This window comes from Astatotilapia calliptera, chromosome 22 (genome assembly GCF_964374335.1).
Source record: "Astatotilapia calliptera chromosome 22, fAstCal68.1, whole genome shotgun sequence".
NCBI classification, from domain to species: domain Eukaryota; kingdom Metazoa; phylum Chordata; class Actinopteri; order Cichliformes; family Cichlidae; genus Astatotilapia; species Astatotilapia calliptera.
Window position 1 is genome coordinate 35,326,403 of NC_137442.1, and position 23,235 is coordinate 35,349,637.

The 23,235-nt window shown below is 41.3% G+C and overlaps 1 protein-coding gene across 1 annotated transcript; it reads right to left on the minus strand.

The window, feature by feature from the left end:
• Positions 1–510: 510 nt before the first annotated feature.
• Positions 511–21,294, minus strand: eepd1 (endonuclease/exonuclease/phosphatase family domain containing 1). The gene is made up of 7 exons (XM_026156497.2): positions 20,207–21,294; positions 12,170–12,221; positions 5,030–5,140; positions 4,371–4,505; positions 3,908–4,046; positions 3,597–3,791; positions 511–959 (listed from the first exon to the last, which is right to left on the minus strand). Exons 1-7 carry the CDS (start codon positions 21,154–21,156, stop codon positions 769–771), a joined length of 1,773 nt encoding a protein of 590 aa, XP_026012282.2. The 5' UTR covers positions 21,157–21,294; the 3' UTR covers positions 511–768.
• Between the last annotated feature and the right edge of the window lie 1,941 nt (positions 21,295–23,235).

Sequence of the window (23,235 nt, forward strand, 5' to 3'; positions counted from 1 at the left end):
GTTAGGGATCATCAGATCATGCCTCCCCTGCTTGAGCAGCACACAGGACGTGGAGGGAGAGAGGAGCTGAGAGAGAACAGCTGTGTACCAAAACAGAAAGAGCCAGTCGGCAACAGCAGCCCAGGAAGGCGTCAGTGCACATAAACAGTGCTTTTAAAACCCCGTGTGTGCCTCGTGCTGAGCAGTATAACACAAGTGTGTGTTACTTGGCTGTTTAATTTCAAAAGCAGTATTGTGAAGGTGGTTAACGACCAGTTTTAAGGGCAGCAGCAAAGCCCTGTGATGTCACTGTGCCTGGCAACGTTATTCTCAGGGAAGTATGGCAGTTCACATGCACACAAGCTTCACTTGTATAATTAAGCACACAGCTTTCATGAGCTCAGCAGCTGAGATTGAATCTTACTCTCCAGTGAACTATAAAAGATGAAGGACACAGCAGCGCCTGTAAAGAGATCCAGGTCATTCAGATGGTGCTCAAACTGTATCAATAAGAGTTCGTACAGACCGTGATCATCTATCAATTTATTTTTATTTTTCTATACATATATAAAATGTTTGGCACATTTCTTTTAAAATACGTCTAAACATTTGTTATGGCTTGAATATTTCTCATTTACGATTTTCCATTGATAACCTGAAACCCAAAAGGCAATCTTGGCACTTGTTCACATTTTGTAGGAAACTGCGCCACAGCAAACCGAGATAAAGCAGAATCCTGATAGGTTAAAATCTTCATGTCATTCAGTTCTGTCTTTGCTGCAGCCGATGTCACCGCTCATGTTTGGGCAGAATGTCTCCCCTGTCCACCACTGCCATACCAGGTCCGCTAAGCTCCTTAGGAGGTAGGTCTGCATAAAATTCTGCAAACACAGGGCAGTGATCAGAGGCCACACCGCCCCATGACCAGTTATCTGGGATCCAGGGGTTAGTTAAGCCTTCCCGAACTACCATGCAGTGGCCTGTCAAGAACAAAGGACACAAGAACAGTCAGGAGATACTTAGAACTTCATGCAACACAAATAATGCACCAAACTTTGATCTGATAGTAGCTTCTATAAAACTAGGATCACGTTCATCATACATTTGAGAAGTAACCATGTATCCTCTACTTTACACATAGTTTAAAATACATTTTTACATTTATTTTGTAATTATTTTTATCTTGAGACTCAACTTAAACTTTGAGTGACTTCTAGTCTAAATAACTCAGGTGCAAGTGTGGCCTCAAAGTGCTTTTAACTAGGCTCAGACTTGTCTTGGCACACTTGGTAAGTTGATGATTTGACACTCAGATTAGACCAAACTTAGACTTGAACACCTGGTTTGACTTGTCATAACTGGAGACCAAATTTTAAATTGGTTTGGTGAACTCCAGAGCACACTTAGTCTTGTGTAAAGGACCTGAGAACTGACTTAACATTTAGTTTGTGTTCGGCATAAAACCTGACCTGTTTTTAACCAGACTTGAAACTAAAGCCAGCCTCGTTTTAAGACCGTTAATGAAAAACCTGACTTTACTTGTTTTATATGACTAGTTTATAAACTGCTATACATTTAATCGTTAGTTGCTTGTGTGACTTCTTTCTTTCTTTTCAATTCTTCTTCTTAAAAGGGAGTTTTTCCTTCCCACTGTTCATAGAGGCTCATCTGATTGTTAGGATTGTAAACATACAATATAAAGAACTAAACTGACCACCTGTGTAAAAGCAACGCTCGACTTGGACTTCTGTGATGACTCTATGTAGACACGCAGTGCTAACTAATAACACAAGAACTACATCTAAAATTATACAGGCGTAAGTTAGCATGTTATATGTTTGAGTTCCTGATAGTTAGAAACAAAGACTAAACAAGTACGGCTTGTTTGGAAGGGTCGCCAAGAGAAATCCCCATCTTTCTAAAACGCACCTCATAAAAATTGGAGCTGTGCATAATGAAAACCCTGAGTGAGCTAAAATACAAGGTTCAAAGTTCTTTATTTGCCATTCGTGCATAAACCAGCAGGCACACTGGAACTCTTGGTCAGAGCTCTGTCAGTCATAGTACGCATGTTAGAAAGAGGCAGAAATAAACAAGACAGAACAAAAAATCTAAGTTGGTTTTACAAGCTCCTGAATCATGGAGGTGTACTCGGCTTATTTACTTATATACAGTTATGTAAAAAAATCAAATAAATGACAGAGTCAACGTGGACATTGCCACTTATCTTTAAAACTTCATATCAGTGTATCCAGACTATTTAACCTAGAGTCTTCTATCATGCCACAACTGAGCTCGATTCAGAGGATCAGACGGGAACTCTGATTGTTCTTTAACTCTGCAGGATCTCCATCTTCCATTTTAAAAAATTACATTATGAAAAATTGGGGTTTTTTTTCACTATTTTAATATAATAACTTTCAAATATTCATTAACCCTTTCATGCATGAATTATGACAAAATTTTTTTAAGTATTTTTATTCATCTTTAGGGATGAAAAAAATGTTTTTTGAATTTCTTTTTTTTTTAACGTTCTTTTCAAGGATTTTTCTTTCCTTTAAACATGTGCAGTTAGGTGGACAACTGGCTATTTTTAGGCCTTTCTGAGAATCGGTGTGGTTATGGCATGGTCTCAAAGCACCTTGAGGGAACTGTTGTGATTTGGTGCCAGAAAAATACAATGAATTGAATTTAAAAGCATCCTTCGTCCATCCACTCAGACTTCAGAAGAGCTGCTATTCCTCCTACAGTAATGGTCAGAAAGTTATCAAACTTACAACTATCATCTAATCTCTTCACAAACTGTGGAAACATCGCACTGGTCTTCAAACATCGTGGTTTCTGTGTCTCTGCACTCTTCATCCAGATTCTATGCAATACTTACTTTCAGGTGAAAAGAGGACTTTGGACCAACAGTCTAACAGCAGGATGGTAACATTTTTTCATTTTAGCTCAGATAATAAACTAAAAGAATTCTATTTTTCAGGATTGGCTTGATATTAGGAATGTGACAGTTGTAGCCTCTTTCCTGAAGACATCTGTGCACGGTGGCTCGTGATTTGCTAAGACCAGCCTCAGCCAAGTTCCTAAAATCAACTTTTGTTTTTTGCTTATACAGATGTTCCTACCATACTTTTAGTTTCTAGTCAACCTCTGATTAAAAAGCTTTGATATAGCTCTCTGAAATCAATCAGCCTTCTCAGCACAGATCCTCTGTGGCTTTCCCTCCATGGAGTGTCGATATCCGTCAGCGAGACAGCTGTCCATCCAACTACCTACTACTACTACTACTACTAATAATAATAATTTGAGCGAACCAACATTTAAAATAAAGCAGAAGAAATCATATCAGGTCTAACCTGATTAAATTACAAAAAAAAAAACTATTCCATAATATTCTAATATCCTGAGATGCACTTGTAATGTAAACTTAGCCGACTTTTGCCCTGAATTAATGAAACACGAATAAAACTGAACTAAATAACTTGAGATATGATGAATGCTGAATGAATTCACAGATAATTTCCCTTAATATGAAACCTGACCTTATCAAGACAACCTAAGAGAACTTTTTAATCTTAATCGGTGCAACTGTCCAAACACAACTGTACATGTACCTGAATATATCTTCTGCAGAGAACGGCTGACCCAGATGTTGTCCACGCAGCGGGTGCCCTGTGGTGAGCAGGTGGTGATGTTGGTGAACTGAGTGGATGGTATCAGGGCACAGAATTTCTCCTTTCTCAGTGTGTCCAGCTCTGAGCTCTGAGGAGAGCAACCAAAATTGCCCAACACTAGTAGATCCTTTTCACCTGCAAAGGAAGAAACGGAAAATAGGACAAGACGTCAAAAATGACGTCAGACTTTGCGGATCCGTCTACGGCGTCTGACACATGCGGTCTCGACTGGTCCGACCTGGCAGACTAACCTTTTAGTGTTCCCTGGATGCTGGGAGGGAGGCGTTGACACTTGGCTTCATCAGAGTTTTGGTTTTTGCCACCGGACTGCTCTGGTGAAGCAGGGGCTTGCATATGGACATTCACCACCGTCAGCTCAAATGAACCAATCTAATGGAAAAAGTCAATTTTTTGACCACTTAAATTTTTATCCTGCTAAGTAAAAAGAAGAACAATACATAAAACCAAAGAAATATGCAGCAGTGCATCAACCATGTGTTAGTTCTGGAGGTTTAAGAAAGTATTCAGATCCTAAACAATTACAAATGGATATTGTCTGATTGTTGGGCTGTTCTCTTCATCGTTCCAGGGTCTTATAGATACGGCTCTCTGAGACAGCTGTTGGTGGGTTTGGTGCCATATAAATAAAATTAATTGAATTGTTTTTTATAACCAAACACACATGAATTCAATGACAATAAATTATAGCCTTACTAAAAAGTGAGCCACATAGAGTGGATGGTGTACATGACTCCCATTTCCATTGACAGCAGGAGGCTCCAAGACAAGGGCATCCTTCAGATCAATTCCTGAGGAGCTATCCCACAAAAAGCCAGAGTAGCTCACTCCCTGTGAACAGAGGGATGTATTAGTGTTAGATACGTTTTCAAAGGTTTATTTAATTAATATAAACTTTCAAGTCAATCTTCTTACTCTACTTATGATTTAGTCAATCACAGCTATTCATATGTCAGTTACATAAACATCTGACATGTAGTTTACTGATGCTGATTCTTAGAGTGTAAGCATGAAGGTAAACAGCTGCTGGTAATAGAGCTGGAGGGTCACTGCTATTTTTACAAAAGATCATTTCATATTTATTCCGCATGAAAGATCAGTCTGTGCAGTAGCACTACTATAGTTTTACTGCAGTACATCTGCAACAGTTCTAGATAATAAAAGAAACTGTAGTGGTTAAGAAAAAAAGTCACAGTGTTAAAAAATGTTAAAAACTCTCGACGGGTAAATTATTCAAATCGATTTCTGGGAACTGAAAACTGAACTGATTGATCTTCGGCAAAGTTTAGACTTTGATTTATTTTTGTGGATACAATTTAAAGTGTCGTTGTAACAGCTGCCAATGGTAAACCCACCTTGCTGGAATGGCCGGTGGGTTTTTCCGACACAACACTTTTCCACAGCCCTCGTGGCCATTTCCACTTCTGTAAACTGGCAAGTGTTCCTTGATTTAATTCTGCACAGAACTGCAACACATAAAGACAGGTTTGCCTGTTATTATATTACTAACTAAAAAGCAAATTAACATTTTGTAAAACTCTGGAAGCAACTGGCACAAAGTATCTAAAGCAACTTGGGGTTTGGTATCTTGCCCAAGGATACTGGAGCAGCCAGAGATTGAACCACCAGCCTTCGGATTAGAGATTATCTGCTCTACCTCCTGAGCTACAGCCAACCCAAATTATTATCTAATAGATAATTATTTAAATACAACATGGCAAACGGGTAATACACACACAAAAAACATTTTAAAAGTATTAAGTATCATCTTCTACCAATCTGCTTCGATATACAGGGAGTGCAGAATTATTAGGCAAATGAATATTTTGTCCACATCATCCTCTTCATGCATGTTGTCTTACTCCAAGCTGTATAGGCTCGAAAGCCTACTACCAATTAAGCATATTAGGTGATGTGCAACTCTGTAATGAGAAGGGGTGTGGTCCAATGACATCAAGACCCTATATCAGGTGTGCATAATTATTAGGCAACTTCCTTTCCTTTGGCAAAATGGGTCAAAAGAAGGACTTGACAGGCTCAGAAAAGTCAAAAACAGTGAGATATCTTGCAGAGGGATGCAGCAGTCTCAAAATTGCAAAGCTTCTGAAGCGTGATCATCGAACAATCAAGCGTTTCATTCAAAATAGTCAACAGGGTCGCAAGAAGCGTGTGGAAAAACCAAGGCGCAAAATAACTGCCCATGAACTGAGAAAAGTCAAGCGTGCAGCTGCCAAGATGCCACTTGCCACCAGTTTGGCCATATTTCAGAGCTGCAACATCACTGGAGTGCCCAAAAGCACAAGGTGTGCAATACTCAGAGACATGGCCAAGGTAAGAAAGGCTGAAAGACGACCACCACTGAACAAGACACACAAGCTGAAACGTCAAGAGTGGGCCAAGAAATATCTCAAGACTGGTTTTTCTAAGGTTTTATGGACTGATGAAATGAGAGTGAGTCTTGATGGGCCAGATGGATGGGCCCGTGGCTGGATTGGTAAAGGGCAGAGAGCTCCAGTCCTACTCAGACGCCAGCAAGGTGGAGGTGGAGTACTGGTTTGGGCTGGTATCATCAAAGATGAGCTTGTGGGGCCTTTTCGGGTTGAGGATGGAGTCAAGCTCAACTCCCAGTCCTACTGCCAGTTTCTGGAAGACACCTTCTTCAAGCAGTGGTACAGGAAGAAGTCTGCATCCTTCAAGAAAAACATGATTTCCATGCAGGACAATGCTCCATCACATGCGTCCAAGTACTCCACAGCGTGGCTGGCAAGAAAGGGTATAAAAGAAGAAAAACTAATGACATGGCCTCCTTGTTCACCTGATCTGAACCCCATTGAGAACCTGTGGTCCATCATCAAATGTGAGATTTACAAGGAGGGAAAACAGTACACCTCTCTGAACAGTGTCTGGGAGGCTGTGGTTGCTGCTGCACGCAATGTTGATGGTGAACAGATCAAAACACTGACAGAATCCATGGATGGCAGGCTTTTGAGTGTCCTTGCAAAGAAAGGTGGTTATATTGGTCGCTGATTTGTTTTTGTTTTGTTTTTGAATGTCAGAAATGTATATTTGTAAGTAAGTAAGTAAGTAAAATTTTATTTATATAGCACATTTCTAGATAGAGATCACAAAGTGCTTTACAAGATATAACAGATTAAAAAGACAAAATACAAACAAAGTTAGCAAAAGGCAGTTTTAAAAAGATGTGTTTTTAGCTGTTTTTTAAAAGTAATCAATGAATCAGCGGATCGTAAGTCCTGAGGAAGGGAATTCCACAGTCTGGCGGCCACAGTAGCAAAAGCTCTATCACCCCTAGTTTTCAGTCTCGTATACTGAATGACAAGTAGGCCCTGACTACTCGACCTCAGAGACCTACTAGGGGCATAGGGCTGTAAAAGTTCAATGATATATGGTGGTGCTTGTTGTTGAAGAGCCTTGAAAGTTAAAACCAAAATCTTAAACTGGACTCTAAATTCAACAGGAAGCCAATGTAACTGCATGAGCAACGGTGTTATATGTGAAAATTTAGAAGCTTTCGTCAAAAGTCTTGCTGCAGCATTCTGAACGATCTGCAGACGCTCCAAAGAACCTTTATTTAAACAAGTAAACAGGGAATTGCAATAGTCCAGTCGTGAAGAGATAAAAGCATGAATAACAATCTCCAGTTCGGTATAGGATATTATAGAGCTCAATTTAGAAATATTTCTTAAATGATAAAAGCAAGACCGAACAAGAGATTTAACATGACTATCTAACGTAAGAGCAGGATCAAGGATAATCCCTAAGTTCCTGACAGATGGTTTTACAAACGTTGAAAGAGGACCAAGAGCATTTATTATACTGGGTATATGTCTATCTGGGGCACATAAGAGGAGCTGTGAATGTGGAGCTGTTATATTGGTTTCACTGGTAAAAATAAATAATTGAAATGGGTATATATTTGTTTTTTGTTAAGTTGCCTAATAATTATGCACAGTAATAGTCACCTGCACACAGATATCCCCCTAAAATAGCTCAAACTAAAAACAAACTAAAAACTACTTCCAAAAACATTCAGCTTTGATATTAATGAGTTTTTTGGGTTCATTGAGAACATGGTTGTTGTTCAATAATAACATTATTCCTCAAAAATACAACTTGCCTAATAATTCTGCACTCCCTGTAAATTAAAAGGACCCAGCTGGCAGGACTTGAAATTTAAAAATGAAATTAATATTTCAGATTTGAATATGAACATTTTATATTATTTTCTCAAAGTAAGACATACGGATTTCCGGACATTCAATTTAAAGTCAACTTATACTTAGTGCGTGAGCAGCAGTTAATAGCAAACAATATGAAATCTTATTTTAAACCACTCAAACCGGCGCACAGTTATTAAAGCAAATGTTCAGTTGAATCATATATAAACTATCAGTCAAAAGTTTGGACACACGTTCACATTTCATGTTTTGTTTTGTTTTTTAATTTAGATTCTCACTGAAGGCATCAAAACTATGAATGAACACAGATGGAATTATGTAGTAAATAAAAAAGTGTGAAATAATTCAAAACACGTTTATATTTTAGATTCTCCAAAGTAGCCACTCTTTGCTTTGATTGCTGCTTTGCTGACTCTCTGCAGTTTCTCCATGAGCTTCACGAGGTCGTCACCTGAAAAGGTTTCCAACAGTCTTGAAGGAGTTCAGAGATGCTGAGCTCTTGTTGGTCCTCCATCTCATCCCAAACCATCTCCACTGGGTTTAGGTCAGGTGACTGGAGGCCAGACCATCAGGTGCAGCACTCCATCTCTCCTTCTTGGTCACAGAGCCCTCACACAGCCTGGAGGTGTGTTCGGGGCCATTGTCCTGCTGAAGAATAAATGATGGGATGTGGCTGCAGGATGCTGTGGGAGCCATGCTGCTTCAGTCTGCCTTCAATTTTGAATAAATCCCCAACAGTGTCAGCAGCAAAGCCCCCCCACACCATCACACCTCCTGCTCCAGGCTTCACAGTGCATGTAGAGACCATCGTTCACCATCGCACAAAGACACAACAGGTGGAACCAAAGATCTCAGCTGTGGACTCATCAGACCAAAGCACAGATGGTCTAATTCCTCGTGTTTCTTGGCCCAAACAAATCTCTTCTTGTTGCTTTTCCTCAGTCGTGTTTCTCAGCAGCTATTTGACCATAAAGGCCTGATTCACACAGTCTCCTCTGAACATGTACAGATGTGTCTGCTACTGGAGCTGTGTGGCATCTATCTGGGCTCTGATCTGAGGCTGGTGACTCAGATGAATGTATCCTCAGCAGCAGAGGGACTCTTGGTCTTCCTTTCCTGGGGCGTCCTCATGTCAGACAGTTTCATCGTAGTCTTGATGTTTTTGCGACTGCACTTGGGGCCAAAGCTTTAGCAGTGTTGCAGACTGACTGACCTTCAGTCCTTACAGTAATGATGGGCTGTTGTTTCTCTTTACTTAGCTGATTGGTTCTCGCCATAATATGAACTCTATCAGTTGTCAAACAGAGCTGTGAGCTGTGCACCAACCTGACCGCTGCACAACACAACTGATGGTCCCAACCCCATTAACTGTTTCACGCACAGTGGTCACTACAGTGGGCAGCTATTCAAAGGCTGTTTTCTTGTATTTGCGTCAGTGTTGATGGTATGATGAAAGGTGATGTTGTCCACATAAGTTAACATGTAAAAAACTTTTTTTAAAGTACATGTATAAAAGAAAGTTAAAAAATCTTTTTTCATGCCTAAAGATGAATAAAAATCCTGATCGAGGTTATCAGAATTCCTGCATGAGAGGGCAAGAAATTCCACAAATGAACCCTGACAGGCACACCTGTGAAGTGAAACCATTTCAGGTGACTACATCATGAAGCTTATTGAGAGAAGGCCGAAGGTTTGCAGCGCTGTCGACAAAGCAAGATTTGTCAGATTCGTCAAAGCATTACTTTGACAAATCTACAATATAAGACATATTTAGAGTTATTTATCCTTTTTTTCTTTGCTACATAATTCCATGTATCTTTCTTCATATATGTGATGTCTTCAGTTTGTATCTATGATGTAGAAAGTAGTAGAAATAAAGAAAAACCATTAAATAAGAGGTTGTGTCCAAACTTTTGACTGGCAGTGTTTAGTGCCAAGTCACAAAAATCACCTCAAGGTGCTTTATAGTTTAAGGAAAAAGACCCTGCAGCAAAAACCTCAAACGACCCCCTTTAGCAAGCACTTGGCAACAGTGGGAAGGAAAAACTCCCTATTAGCAAGAGGAGGACTCTGCCAGAACCAGGCTCAGGGAGGGGCAGCCATCTGCCACAGCTGGTTTGAGGTGATGGGAGGGAGCCAGAGATTAATAATAACAAATGATGAAATGCAGAGTGAGCAGAGTAAGCACATAGTGAGTAAAATATGTGAGTAAAGAAGCAACAATCAGTGCATCATGGGAACCCCCCTAGAGCAGTGGTCCCCAACCCCCGGGCCTCGGACCGGTACTGGTCCGTGAGTCGTTTGGTGCCGGGCCGCGAGAGTTGAGGCTCAGGTGTGAAATGTGTGGTTTTCAGGGTTTTTATCAGTTTTCAGCGTTATTTTGTTATCATTTTTATCGTTAACTCGGTTTTCCTGGGTCTTTTCACGTGTGTTATGAATAAATGTTCTTTTTTTCGGTACCGGTACTAGTTTTATTTTGTTGTATTTATCCGCGACACCTTAAAGGCCGGTCCGTGAAAATATTGTCGGGCATAAACCGGTCCGTGGCGCAAAAAAGGTTGGAGACCGCTGCCCTAGCCCCCTAGGCCTTCTGTAGAGCAGCTAGAGGAGGAGTCATTGCTGGATCGCTGGAGTTCAACTATATGTCTTATCAAATTGGAACGTTTTAAGCCTAATCTTAAAAGCAGAGACGTTTTCTGTCTCCCAAATCCAAACTGGGAGCTGGTTCCGAAGACCAGGAACCTGAAAGCTGAAGGCTCTGCTTCTACTTTTAAATATCCTCGCAACCACAGCTTGATTTGGACCTCTGTTGGAAAGCCACATTCTAACTTGCATAATAACCAGAAGTTCCTTTTATCACTATACCACAACCTCCCATGGCATTCAAGCCCTTGTGATGTGTGTCGATCTGTTATATAGAAGGTTTTGGTATAGGATGGGGTTTCAGTTAAAGCGCGAGTTACGACGTAGATTTCCTGAAGGAGTATAATTTACACGTAAGCCCTAGAGTCCCTAGAGTGAAGTGCTCTATTGGAGTGACACGGTACTACGAAGTCTCTAAGATAAAATGGAGTCTGATTACTCATGAAGTGCCAATTCACCTCAGTGGTCATAAGGTACTATAAGATCTTTAAGATATGACTTTAGATAAGCGGAAGAAAATGGCTATAATTTATTGATTTGTTATTCAAAATCTTTATTCATTAAAGTTGTTCATGTGTGTCACGTGACTACATTCTGAATGATACCCGGCACAATGTGCCAGACTTTTCAGCAACAATTTATTAATTATTCAGATGTTAATCTGTTATATTTTAATAACACATGAGCATCTTCTGTAGTAATGCTGTAGTATAGTTAAACTTAACATTAGTTTATTATTTTAAAGTTTTTTTCTTCCTTTTCTATTTGGAGTTTAATGTGTAATATTTATAACACACGATGTGAGGTGCTGCCCAGTTAAGTGACATGAAGAATGGGATTAATGGTTTCAGAGTTTTTAAATATTGTTTATTAAACGGTTCTCAAACGTAAGCTGACGTCTGAGTGTTTCTTAGTTTTAGACTAGTCAGTTATGTGGTCAAATTTATTTCCCTCGTTTAGTCAACTAAGAAAATAGTTGCCAGAAACATCCCAACTAAATACATCTGCCCCCTTACTGTGACCAGCCCAGAGAAACGGGACATCGCTCCTCTGTCAGCTGTGACAAAAGAACAAAAACACAAGCCAAATGTACACGGAGCGGACCAAGCCAACAGACTCCTTCCAAGACAGGAGTGAAAACAGTTTCCATCGAACAATGAGCTTAAGTCAGATGATGCAAACCGTCTCCAACAATGAATTAGATCCCAGACAAGCCCCCACTTGTTACAAGTTGGCCCATAGCCAGTGACAAAGAGGGGGGGACGAGACAGGATGTGTTGCTAATCATTATGTTATTCACTAAAAGGAAATATGACAAATATAAGTTACGAGAAATCAGTAATGACATGAATGAATGAATGAATGAATGAATGAATTGTGCGCTAATGTTGGCAGCAGTGTGACGGAAAAAATAAACTAAAATTTGAGGGTGTCAGTCTTGGGAGCGAGAGCACAAGAGTATTTTTAACTCAGGCGTACTTAAACCACATGGCTGTAACCCAATCAATTTAACGATCCTCTCCATCACTGAAACCCTGCAGAGTATACACAAAGACAAGCTGCTGTCACATTTCTGATTCCTGCTGCCCGTGCACGCAAGTCACCTCATTTACAATAGAAGTTGGGATAAGTGTAATTCATGTTCCACTTTACCTTATCAATAGCCTCGTGCTCCAGCAGGTCTTGCACTGCCAGTAACTTGATACTGTAATAAGAGAGAGAATGCATTTTTTAAAAAATGTACCTTTACACGTACATCATATACATACATATGCATTATTTACCCAAATCCTCTTAAAATAAATAATTAGTTGAAAAACCTGATAGAAAAGCATGATAATGAAACCCACTGACAACAAAAGGACACTGGGCATTCCTCCTGTCATTACTACATGGTTTTCCAGTGGTCTGAAAAAGTGATTGCCCCCTAAACACCCTTAGCAGCAACAACTGCAATCAAGTGTTTGTGTTAACTGGCAGTGAGTGTGTCCCAGCACTGTGGAGGAATTTTGGCCCACTGATCTTTCCAGAAATGGTGTAATTCAGCCACACTGGACGGTTTCAAGCAGGAGCTGCACTTTTAAGGTCATGCCACAGCATCTCAGTCACGTTCATGTCAGGACTTTGACTGGGCCACTCCAAAGTCTTCATTTTGTTTTTCTTAAGCCACTCACAGGTGGACTTGCTGATGTGTGTTGGATCATTGTCCTGCTAAAGAACCCAACTGCACTTCAGCTTCAGGTCACAATAGATGGTCACCATATTTTACTGTTGGTATGATGCTCCATTTCGAAAATGTTGTCTTACTTTTACACCAGATGTAATGTGACATTTCCAAACAGTTCAACGTTCGTCTCATCAGTCCACAGAGTGTTTTCCCAAAAGTCTTGGAGATCATCACAATGTTTTCTGGCAAAACTGGGATCAGCCTTTATGTTCCTTTTGCTCAGCAGTGGTTCTCGTCTTGGAACTCACCATGCAGGCCATTGTTGCCCAGCATCTTTCTTATGGTGGAGTCATGAACGCTGACCTTAACTGACACGACTGAGGCCTGCAGCTCCTTGGATGTTGATCTAGGATCTTTTGTGACCTCCTGGGGTAATTTTGGTCAGACACTCTTTGGAAAGTTCACTAGCTTCCATGTTTTCGATTTCATTTGTGGATAATGGCTCACGAGAGCCTTTGAGTTTGGATTTTTTCCCCTAATAGACTAATAAATACCCTCATTTTGAAACTGCATTTTGTGTTTACTTCTTATCTTTGCCTAATATTTAGGTTTATTTGATGACCCTGAAACATTTACGTGTGACAAACATACACAAAAAAACACTTTTCACACCACTGTATATAGTACTGGGTGGACCACGTTCATTTTTTCAGGTTACTTTGAAACTCAACCGTACTGGTTAGAGTTAATCATCAGAACACCCATTTTGTATTTGTAAATTAAAATTTATAAACTTAAAATTTATTTTTCCCCAAACATTGTATCAGAACATTGAAAAATTAAAATTATTACTAGCTATGAAGTAATGTGAGGGATGACTCTGTTTTATAGAAATCTTCTAACATTAATGGAACTTTTAGCCTTAAAAGTTCTGAGCATTTCATTTCTTCTTTCTACCCTCGCACTGCATCTGCACAGCATTTATGACTTACTGGTACCAAGCAAAGCTGAGATCAGTTTTTCTAGGAGATCGTCATGTATTATGGTTGACTCAGCATAGTAAACACACAGCAAACTTAGGCCAAATTTAAAGTTTCTTTTAACAAACTGGCAGACAGCTGAGAAAATAAGACTCTTTATAGACACACTTTAGACTGTTTGAAATTCAATGTGCCAACACTGCATGAAGGAGGGGCCTTTACAGCCCAATAAATATTGAACTGTTTACTTTTCAAATGACTTCCCAGATCAACAGTCAGCTTAATAAAATGCTATACATTTCTAACAGGCACTTTTACTCTGAAGATGAGCTGCTTTGCATTGCATTTTGCAACACAGGTGAGACACTCAACATTACAGCTGCTGGCTGCTTCCTGTCAGCTGATCCTCAATGAAACCAGGGATGCACAAGCATCATAAGTAATGCCGTCAGTCAGGAGTCAGAATTGAGTTACAACATGTCACATGACATGGCACAATTCAGCCATGATCAGACCGCCACGTTGATTCAGTTATACAGGATTCATGTCAGACAGAGAAAAAGAGCAGAGTTCTTCTCCTTTAAAGATGGGGACCGATTCTCATCGCCAACAGTCATTTGACAACTGTGGGTAACGTGGAGAAGAGATGTGTGTGCAACACCTGGTATCTGCTCAAATGGAGCAGTTTCCAGACATTTCTGCAACAACTAGTGATGTTTTCAAAGAATCAACATAAACTGTGACTGTTATAGCAAAGATTTTCTACACGCTGTCAATACATACCAACACAAAAGGAAGAAAAGCTGCACTGAAGCTACCGTCTCAGCCATTTGTACTTGTGCTACTATAAATAAACATCACAGCTGTTTCTTCAGCACTCTCATGCTCAGTGTGCCAATTCCATCTATCCATCCACGACTACACACCAGTAGTTCCAGTTTTCAACCTCCTTTACTGGCAGTGGTCTAAATGTGGCCCTTCAAAGGATTAAGGGTAGCTGAGGTCCTTATAAGCATCCCCAGCAGGTCTTCTAGAGAACTCCACCTGCCTGGGTGAGGAGGAAACACACCACCAGCCCATCCACATTTTTACATCGACTTCACTCCTTTTATTTAAAAAAAACAACAACAAAACAAAACAAAGAAAAGGAAAAAATAAACTTTAGTCCTTCATAATTCTATGTGTGATTGCCAATTTGAAGCTAGACTCCACAAACAGCCAGATGCATTAGAGACAGCGCTCTGAAAGCTACTGGCTACGGCTAAACAGTCTTTGTAGGACGATGACAATAACAACAGCCATCTGCATCAACTGAAGACTAAAAATAAACATTGAATAATGTGCAAATCTGGTTCCACACTTTTGGACTCTACTGATCACATGCATATATGACACTGCAGTCTTACAGTCTTCATGCAATAGTTCCCTAAAACTCCATGCCTGTAGTCAGTCTGTCCTCAGACCACCAAGAATAAAAGCTGTTTTGAGCTCCTCTGTTATTTACAGTGCGGTTGCCACAACAGGTTGCTCAGATTGTTTTGATTTGTTACACCGGATGTCCTTCCTGATGATTCGTGTTTACTCCTGGGAATTACATTTTGCTCAGTTGTAAACTTCTACATTATGCAGCTACAACCAAAGCACCAAGAATAAAAAACAACACCAGCAAAAACCCAAATGACTAAATGAATGGAAATATTTCAATAGCACCAAAGAGCAAAAACAACTAAATATAACACAATGACTCACGAGGCCTCTCTGAGTCACTGTTAGTGAATTAGTATTTAACAGCTGATCAAAATATTGATTTCTTTTGTTCTAGAAACATCGCAGCAGGAAGTCCATGTTTAAAAGAATCAGCACCTCAAAGTCGTACGAACGGTCAGAATCTTTAACACAGGTCGAGGATCGGCCGCAGTCTTTCGTGCTCGCTTATCAACCAGAGATCTAGACAGAGTTGCTCATTAGCTTTAGATGTTCTCAGACCATCACTGAAAAACACAAGTTTAGTTACATGTTGTTTATTGCACAGAGGTTTTTTGAATGCTCAGTTCAGATAAAATGATTAAAATCCTGACGAACATTTCATTGTTGAAAACAATAGCAATGTTTTTAATTCATTATCAAGTTAAATTTGCATCTCTGAAAATGCAAATAAACCCTCGTGCTCCCTGTTTTCTCCTGATTCAGTACACATGGCATAAAAACAGAGCGTCTCATGATTTAAACTCCAGCTGGGTAAGTATGTGTGGAGGTTCATGTTCCTCCTGTGCCTGCTGGGTTTTCAATGGTACTCCAGGTTCTACTCAATTAGACTAATTGGTGTTTGATCCTGTTAATGAACCTCTGCAGCGCTCAGTCTATATAACCCTGAATACTGAAAATGTGACACACACACACACACACACACACACACACACACACACACACACACACACACACACACACACACACACACACACACACACACACACACACACACACACACACACACACACACACACACACACACACACACACACACACACACACACTCCGTGGATACATCAAGGGCAAATCATGGTTCAGTATCTTGCCAAAGGACGAGAGTAGAGGGATCAAACCACCTGATTGGTTAATGACCGAGGCTACCTCCTGAGCAACAGCTGCTCCAAACTAATTATGGCTTTTTTTTTTTAACTTGTGCTGTTTTACTTGTGTTCTTTGATTTGTATCATGCTTTTCATTATTCTTTTAGCTGTAAAGCTTTGATCAGTGGCTGTTGTTTTAAAAAGTTTTAAAAAGCTGTTTTTTACCCTGTTCAGACCACATTTTGCTGGACTCCGTTTCACTTTTCTAGCACCTGCATGTTTTCACTGCTCTGCCACACTGGCCCACCTGAGACGCTGAACAGCTTGGTGTTGATGGGATTATAGGCAGAAACTTTGTCCACAGATCCTGTTTTCAGAATAAACAGCCTGCAGTCCCACAGACAATACCTCCTTCCTCCCCTGCAGGTCTGATCGCTCTGAGAGCATGCAACGCTCCTGCTGCTTAAGATCCTGATCCTCCCATTTCCACTGGCAAGGATTCAAACACCCACAGTCTGAGCTGCCTATTAGCCATCTCATCAGGGCAACACTGGTAACTGTAAGCCACGACTCTATGGCCAAGTCTATAGAGGTAGACAAAATTAGTTGGGTTTACAGCAAGAAAAATACACATAAGCATAAGAGTAAATGTTGCATAAAGACTCGTCAGTGTCACTCTGACAGTAGCAACCACTGATAATGCCAAACAGGACTTCATATTAGCTGCTTCAATGCAGACACAAGTGAGACACGGTGAAGCATCAGTGGCTGCGTCCTTTGAGCGTCACATTTGAAGACTGATTAAGTCACAACCAGGAAACGAAGGCTGTCCACATGGGCTCGTCCAAAAGCAACCCACAAATGCGTTCTTTTCCCCAGATTTACAGGTTGCACCAGGTCCACCCTGTCCCAATATTCATCGCACATCAGTGATTGAAGGATATTTGGAGGGAAAAAATAGGAGCCGGTCCAAGAAACTGGTCCAGTTTCCAGGTATAAACTAATGAACGTAAGTACTGGGCTTTTATCTCACTCAAATGTCCAAAATACAAAAATAACAAAAAATCTTTCAACATTAAATTTCGACATTTTAATTCAGTCCCATATGCTTTGGATGGTTAGTTAGTTAGGTTAGCTGGCTAACAAAACTGGGCCTGTTTGGCCCCCTCGTATATGACAGTATATCAGCAGAAGCACCTCATACCAACTGTCAGGCATGGTGGTGGAGGTGTGATGATCTGGGCTCATGTTGAGGCCACCAGACCTGGACACCTTCTAAATCAACCATGAACTCCTTTGTATCGTAAAGTGAGAGTGAAAGATGATTCCCTTCATCCCTCTTTGTTGGTTAGTTGTACGTTTGTGCACATTATCAGATAGGCAACAATCTGTCAAATACACAACTGAGGTGCAGCAACCACAACAAACCTAAGGTGAGAGTGTGAGAGAGCTTTAGGTCCAGGATATCGGGCAGCATTTATAATAATAGCACACTACTTTACGCATTATTAATGAATTCAATTACTTTTCATATAACAAAAATCATGGCGTGCCTCTGCTCATCCAGTCATTATGGATCAGGAAGTTCAAGAGAAATTAAAGGGAAGACAAAGGATCTAACATCAGTGATCTGTCTAAAGCATGCTGGGTGCACCGTCGTCAGTACTCTCTGTGAAGTGTCGACGCAGGAGGGGAAGTAGATGCGTCCCAGCTGACACAATAGAACAGAACTGCCCACCTTGTTTGGGACACTGAGAGACACGGTCCATATTTCATAAATGCTTCAAAAGCAGGGAAAGAAGAATTCAACAGTAAGAAACATTAACACCACATTATCAGCTTGCATGCTTTGATCCATATGAACCTTGCTATTAGGAGCTTAAGTCAGCTCTTTTCACTTCCCTATAGTCAGGATGACTGCAGCCAGCTGAGTCTAACTCCACATCCCTGATAGGCTGTTTGGGCCGAGAGCAGTTTGTGCAAACTTTGGTGAAAAAAAAATAGAGTTCATTGAACTGTAGTAGCTGTCTGCTTTTGCCTGGAGGAAAGTCATGAAGTGTGTAAACTTAGACTGGGTCTTATGATTACTAACCCAGCAGTTTGTCACTGTGCAAACATACTGAGTCTCCTTCACAGTGCCCTCCTGCTGCTGCTGTTCCTGCTCCTCACTAACAATGATCACAACACCATTACTGACTTTAGGCCGTACTTGACACAGTTTGCTCTGGAAACCACGGTGAAGCTCTATAGATGGCTTTAAGAACTTTTTTTGTAATATTAAAAAAGGGGGAGTATCAATTAAACACCTTACCAAACTTTAGCTTCTCGTTTATCCATGAGAGAACAGAAGAAAGAGCCTAGCCACTGAGATTTAAACCCTAATGCCTGATTTGCGTTGCTGCTGCGCTCTGCCTATACTCTCATTTTTCACAGCCACTCATGGTCTTCACAGGTATATACACCCAAAGTTTTTCCACAGAGTCTTATGTTTTCACTGTATGCAGACCAATGCCTGGAAAGAAAATCAGCACCGCCAAGTCTTTGGCCACGGTCCTCAGACGGAGAAGGTTGTAGTGGCCACTCTGGGTCAGGGACAAGATGGGATGAAGAGCTCAGTCATTCAAGAGCTGAACATCCCACCGGGAGGAGGCCCCGGGGCAGACACAGGACACGCTGGAGAGATTAAATCTCTCAGCTGGCCTGGGAACGCATCGGTGTTCCCCTGGATAAGCTGGAGGAGGTGGCTGGGCAGAGGGAGGTCTGGGCATGCTTGCTTAGGCTGCTGCCTCCACGATCCAGCCCAAGATAAGCCAAACAAAATGCATGGATGGATTTTTATTTTGTTTTAGTTTGTTTTCTGCTTAAAAGAACATTTTCACTGGTGGAATATGAACCACGGTCCACTGTGCTCTTTATTCATTTCACAAGTCTGACAGGGAATCTGAGAATGTGTCACCCTGCAGCACAAAACTGGCTTGACCTCAATCACGAAGCCCTGATAATGTTTTTCGCCTGCTGTCTCGGGGTAGAATTTTCATGTATTTTGTATGATACATTTTCCCTTTCATATGCATCTGATGGCTTTATAAAAAAAGATGCATGATGCGAGTTTTATTCTGGACATAAAACCAGATTTAACGCTACAAAAAACTCGTCAGGTCACGATTAAGTTTGGTCTGTTAAATCCCAGATTTATGCTTTTGTAAAATCAGGTGATGACTCTGAACTTTTCTTTTTAAACAATGTTCTCTTATTTTCTTTCTGCAGTAGTTTTAATGACATTTTTGAACCCATAAAAGACAAATAACACAAAGCAAAGAGCTACTTTGGTGTGCTGTAGTCTTTTCACAGTCTGGGTTTTGTGAAGTCTGAAATATGCACAACATAAACCTGAAACAAAGAGCCATCATTCCTGCACGACTGTCATTCAAATCAAATCACTATTTAGGTTTCTGCACAAGAACACTTGGGCCTGCGCGCAGTAATGTTGTGGGAGGGGTTCGTCCTGTTAAGGCTCCGTTCAGGACTGAAAGAGTCATGAATCTGAAAATATGATGAGGTCACAGCATAATTAAACCTCAAAGAGCTTCAGCTGACTGGTGCGGCAGTGAGTGGCTGTAGGTGTCCTTTGGTGTGTGGACGGCACAGCTGGCATATCCTGACATAATGACTATCAGCACACATGCAGCTGACTGGACGTTGTGCGCATTTAGTGTGATGGAAAAATGAAACTCGAGTTGTTTTGTTTATTATCTTACAAACTTTCATTCATTAAGACTGTTATTGTGATTTCGCGCAATATAAATAAAAGTGATTGAATTTAATAAAGTGAGTTATTCAGTATTTTGCCGGATGCACGCACAGAAATCAGACACACGTCCGAGACCACTTAAACAATAAGCTTTCCTCATCTGCCCACGCTTCAGTAACCACGCGGCCTTCAGGTGTGATGAGTGTGTGTGCAGGTACTCACTCATTCTCGAGCAGGGTCATGCACACCACCTCCCTGACCCCCGGGTTGTTAGCCTTGTCGCACGAGCAGCCCTGCAGGCTCCAGGTGGCCACGCGCACTACGGACTTCCCGTCCCGGAGCCCCAGCGGGCGATCCACCTTCGGCCGCACAGAGACGATCTGGGTCGGGCCTCCAGGTGGGAGGTCCAAGTCGTCGCTGCCCAGACTAAAGGAAGAGGGGCTTGGGTGACACTTGGTGGTGCCGGGGAGCCCTGCGTTCGTGTTGGTGGAGGGTGCCCGGGAGCGCTCCACGAAAACTTGGAACCGGATTTTGTCGAGCAGCGAGCTGTTGATGTGCTTCACCTTTACCAGGTCCTCGATGCTTTTAAATGGGCCGTGCTCCGCGCGATACGAAACCACGTTCTTTGCAATCGTTTCCGTGATACCGCGAATACTCATGAGCTGCGCCGGGGTGGCGGTGTTGATGTTCATCCCGGTGTAGAACTGAGAGTCCAAGTCTTTGCGCAGTGACGACGGAGAGTGCTGGGAAGAACTGGTCCTGCTAGAAACGCAGATTTCCAGTTTGATCACCTCCAGCTTGGTGGCCCCGACCCCGCTTACCAGCGCCAGGTCCTCCACCTTTTTAAAGCCACCGATACAGTCCCGGTACTGCACGATATTCCGCGCAACTGTGCGATTAACTCCCGGCAGAGTCATGAGCTCCTCCTCGGTGGCGATGTTAATGTTCAGCCGCTCTTGATTCACCAAAATGTGGCTGAAATTGCAGGCGGCGCTGAATTTGCGCTTGCCGCAGCTGAAATCAGTGGGGTCTTTGGGGATGGAGCGGTGGCAACCCAGACTCCCACCCATGGCTAGGATCGGTGCAGTGGACAGGCAGAGGCCCGCGCCAGAGAGTACGTTCTGAAACACGGCGGTTACACGGCAGCATTCATTAAAGATAATATTGGACATACGCACCACCCGAGCCTGCGCTCAGCCCTGGTTCATGCCGCACACAGCAGTCCTCCGAGTCACAAGCGACAGATCAGAGCAGGCAAACTTTGCCCTATGGTATTGCGCAGTGTGACCGCCCACGGGTCAGCCTCCACCTCACTCGCCTTTGATCACATCAATACAAATCGTTGGTGGAGAAGTCTGTCAAGCGCCCAGCTCCACACCGCCGCACACCGGAGTACTTGTCAGACTTCAAAATAAAAGCAAGCCATCAGCGTCACTGGTTCAAATCAATCATCAGCTCCAATGACAAGTGAACACATAAATACACAGTGTAGGAATAACCAACAGATACATTAACGCGGCTTAATAATGATTTTCTTTCACATTTAATAATTTATATTTTGTGAGATTTTGTCTAATCAGGATTTGGCCCGATGAAATAAAACTATTTACTTGTAGTTTTACTTTTACACTGTGTAACGTCAATCGTTTCTAAAAACAAAAAACAAAAACATAGGAATAGCTCAGCCATGTTATCATAACACTCATTACATTTAGAAATATTGTTTTGTAGTTTGAAGCCGGGAGGTTTTACCTGGCGTTTGGCGTTTATTTTGAAATGTCTGGTTTGTTGTTTCAACCGTTAACAGTAGGGGGCGTGTCTTTCTATGTGATATCTAAATGTTTTCTGTCACTGAGGAAGAGGATCTGATAATATACATACATGTAAATTGTTTTAAGGGCTGCAGCCAAACGTAGATTTGGTTTTATTTAGGATTAATCATTTATTTTTCACCGTCGAGCTCTGCTTTTCTGAACACAGTACAGAAATGTTGCTGTTGCAGCTCAGTGCAGGATTTTTTCTTGACTTCATAATTGTATTATTTTTAAGTTATTCCAAAGTGAAATGAATATTAAATGCTGTTTTACACAAAAAGATTCTGAGAGGTGTGATATGAAGTTTTCAAGATCATTTGTGTCACAATATTACAATTATAACCTCCTGAGCTAACCTATGCTGGATACATTCAAGCTGTTTGTCACATACCACATCTCCAGAGTGCTCCACTCATGGTTTTCTCTCTCTCTTGTTCTCCTTAGAAAAACGATGTAACCTCCAAAATGTGACCAAATCACTAGTTTTTGCAGTTATTGTTGAGGCAGTTACAATGCAACACCCCTCTGTGTGTAGGACTTAATAATCGTCATAATAATAGTAATGGTAGGATTCTGTAGTGTGTGTTATGCTTGGCTAAAATCTTTATTATTCTAGTTGAGTTGTGGCATGTATCGCCTCCAGCGCTGCACAGAGATCCTTGTACCAGATCAATCAGCTCAGCGGTGAAACAACAGTTATTATATTTTCTGGCTACTTGTTAAACCATTTTTTAGTTAGTAAAAATATTCTCACCAAAATATCCCCCAAAGCTGTCCCCATTCAAGTGATTGAATGGACTCGGTCCGACTTCTGAACTAACAGAGTGGGAAAAGAAGATGAACATTTGTCGTCTTCATAATTATTGTCAGCGTTTCTTCACTTTTCTACTTGTGCAGCTTTCCATTTGCCTCTTCTCCAGCACAGCGCTCTTGTCAGGTCATCCTGCTCAAACACACGAGGCATTATTAGGTGATGGAGACCTGCTGTGCTGGTCAGCCTCCCCTGACACCACACTCTGAACTTCCTTCTCCATCCCTCCCCTGCTGCTGAGCTGCAAACCACACCCCATCGCAGAGAGGATGCCACTTTAGTGCCCAGTGTTTGTTCATCAATGACTTTTGGAAGCTCTTTTTCATCTTGTGCCTAGGACTCACATTTATTCGCTTAATCCCTCTGATATGACATTTGCTCCTGATGTTATGAGACATTTACCTGACAGTTCATGAGCCCTAAATTATAGTTTGTTTCATAAATTTAAAAAACCTTACAGTCGACAGGACACAGCACTTCATGATTCAAGTGTATTAAAAACAAGATATTTATTCAAATGTATAAAAACCTCTTGTAAATAAGCTGATTTGAATTCATTCAAACACAATTATAACATGTTTGGTGTTTGAATCTGTGGTCGAGCACAGAGCGCTTCTGTCACGACT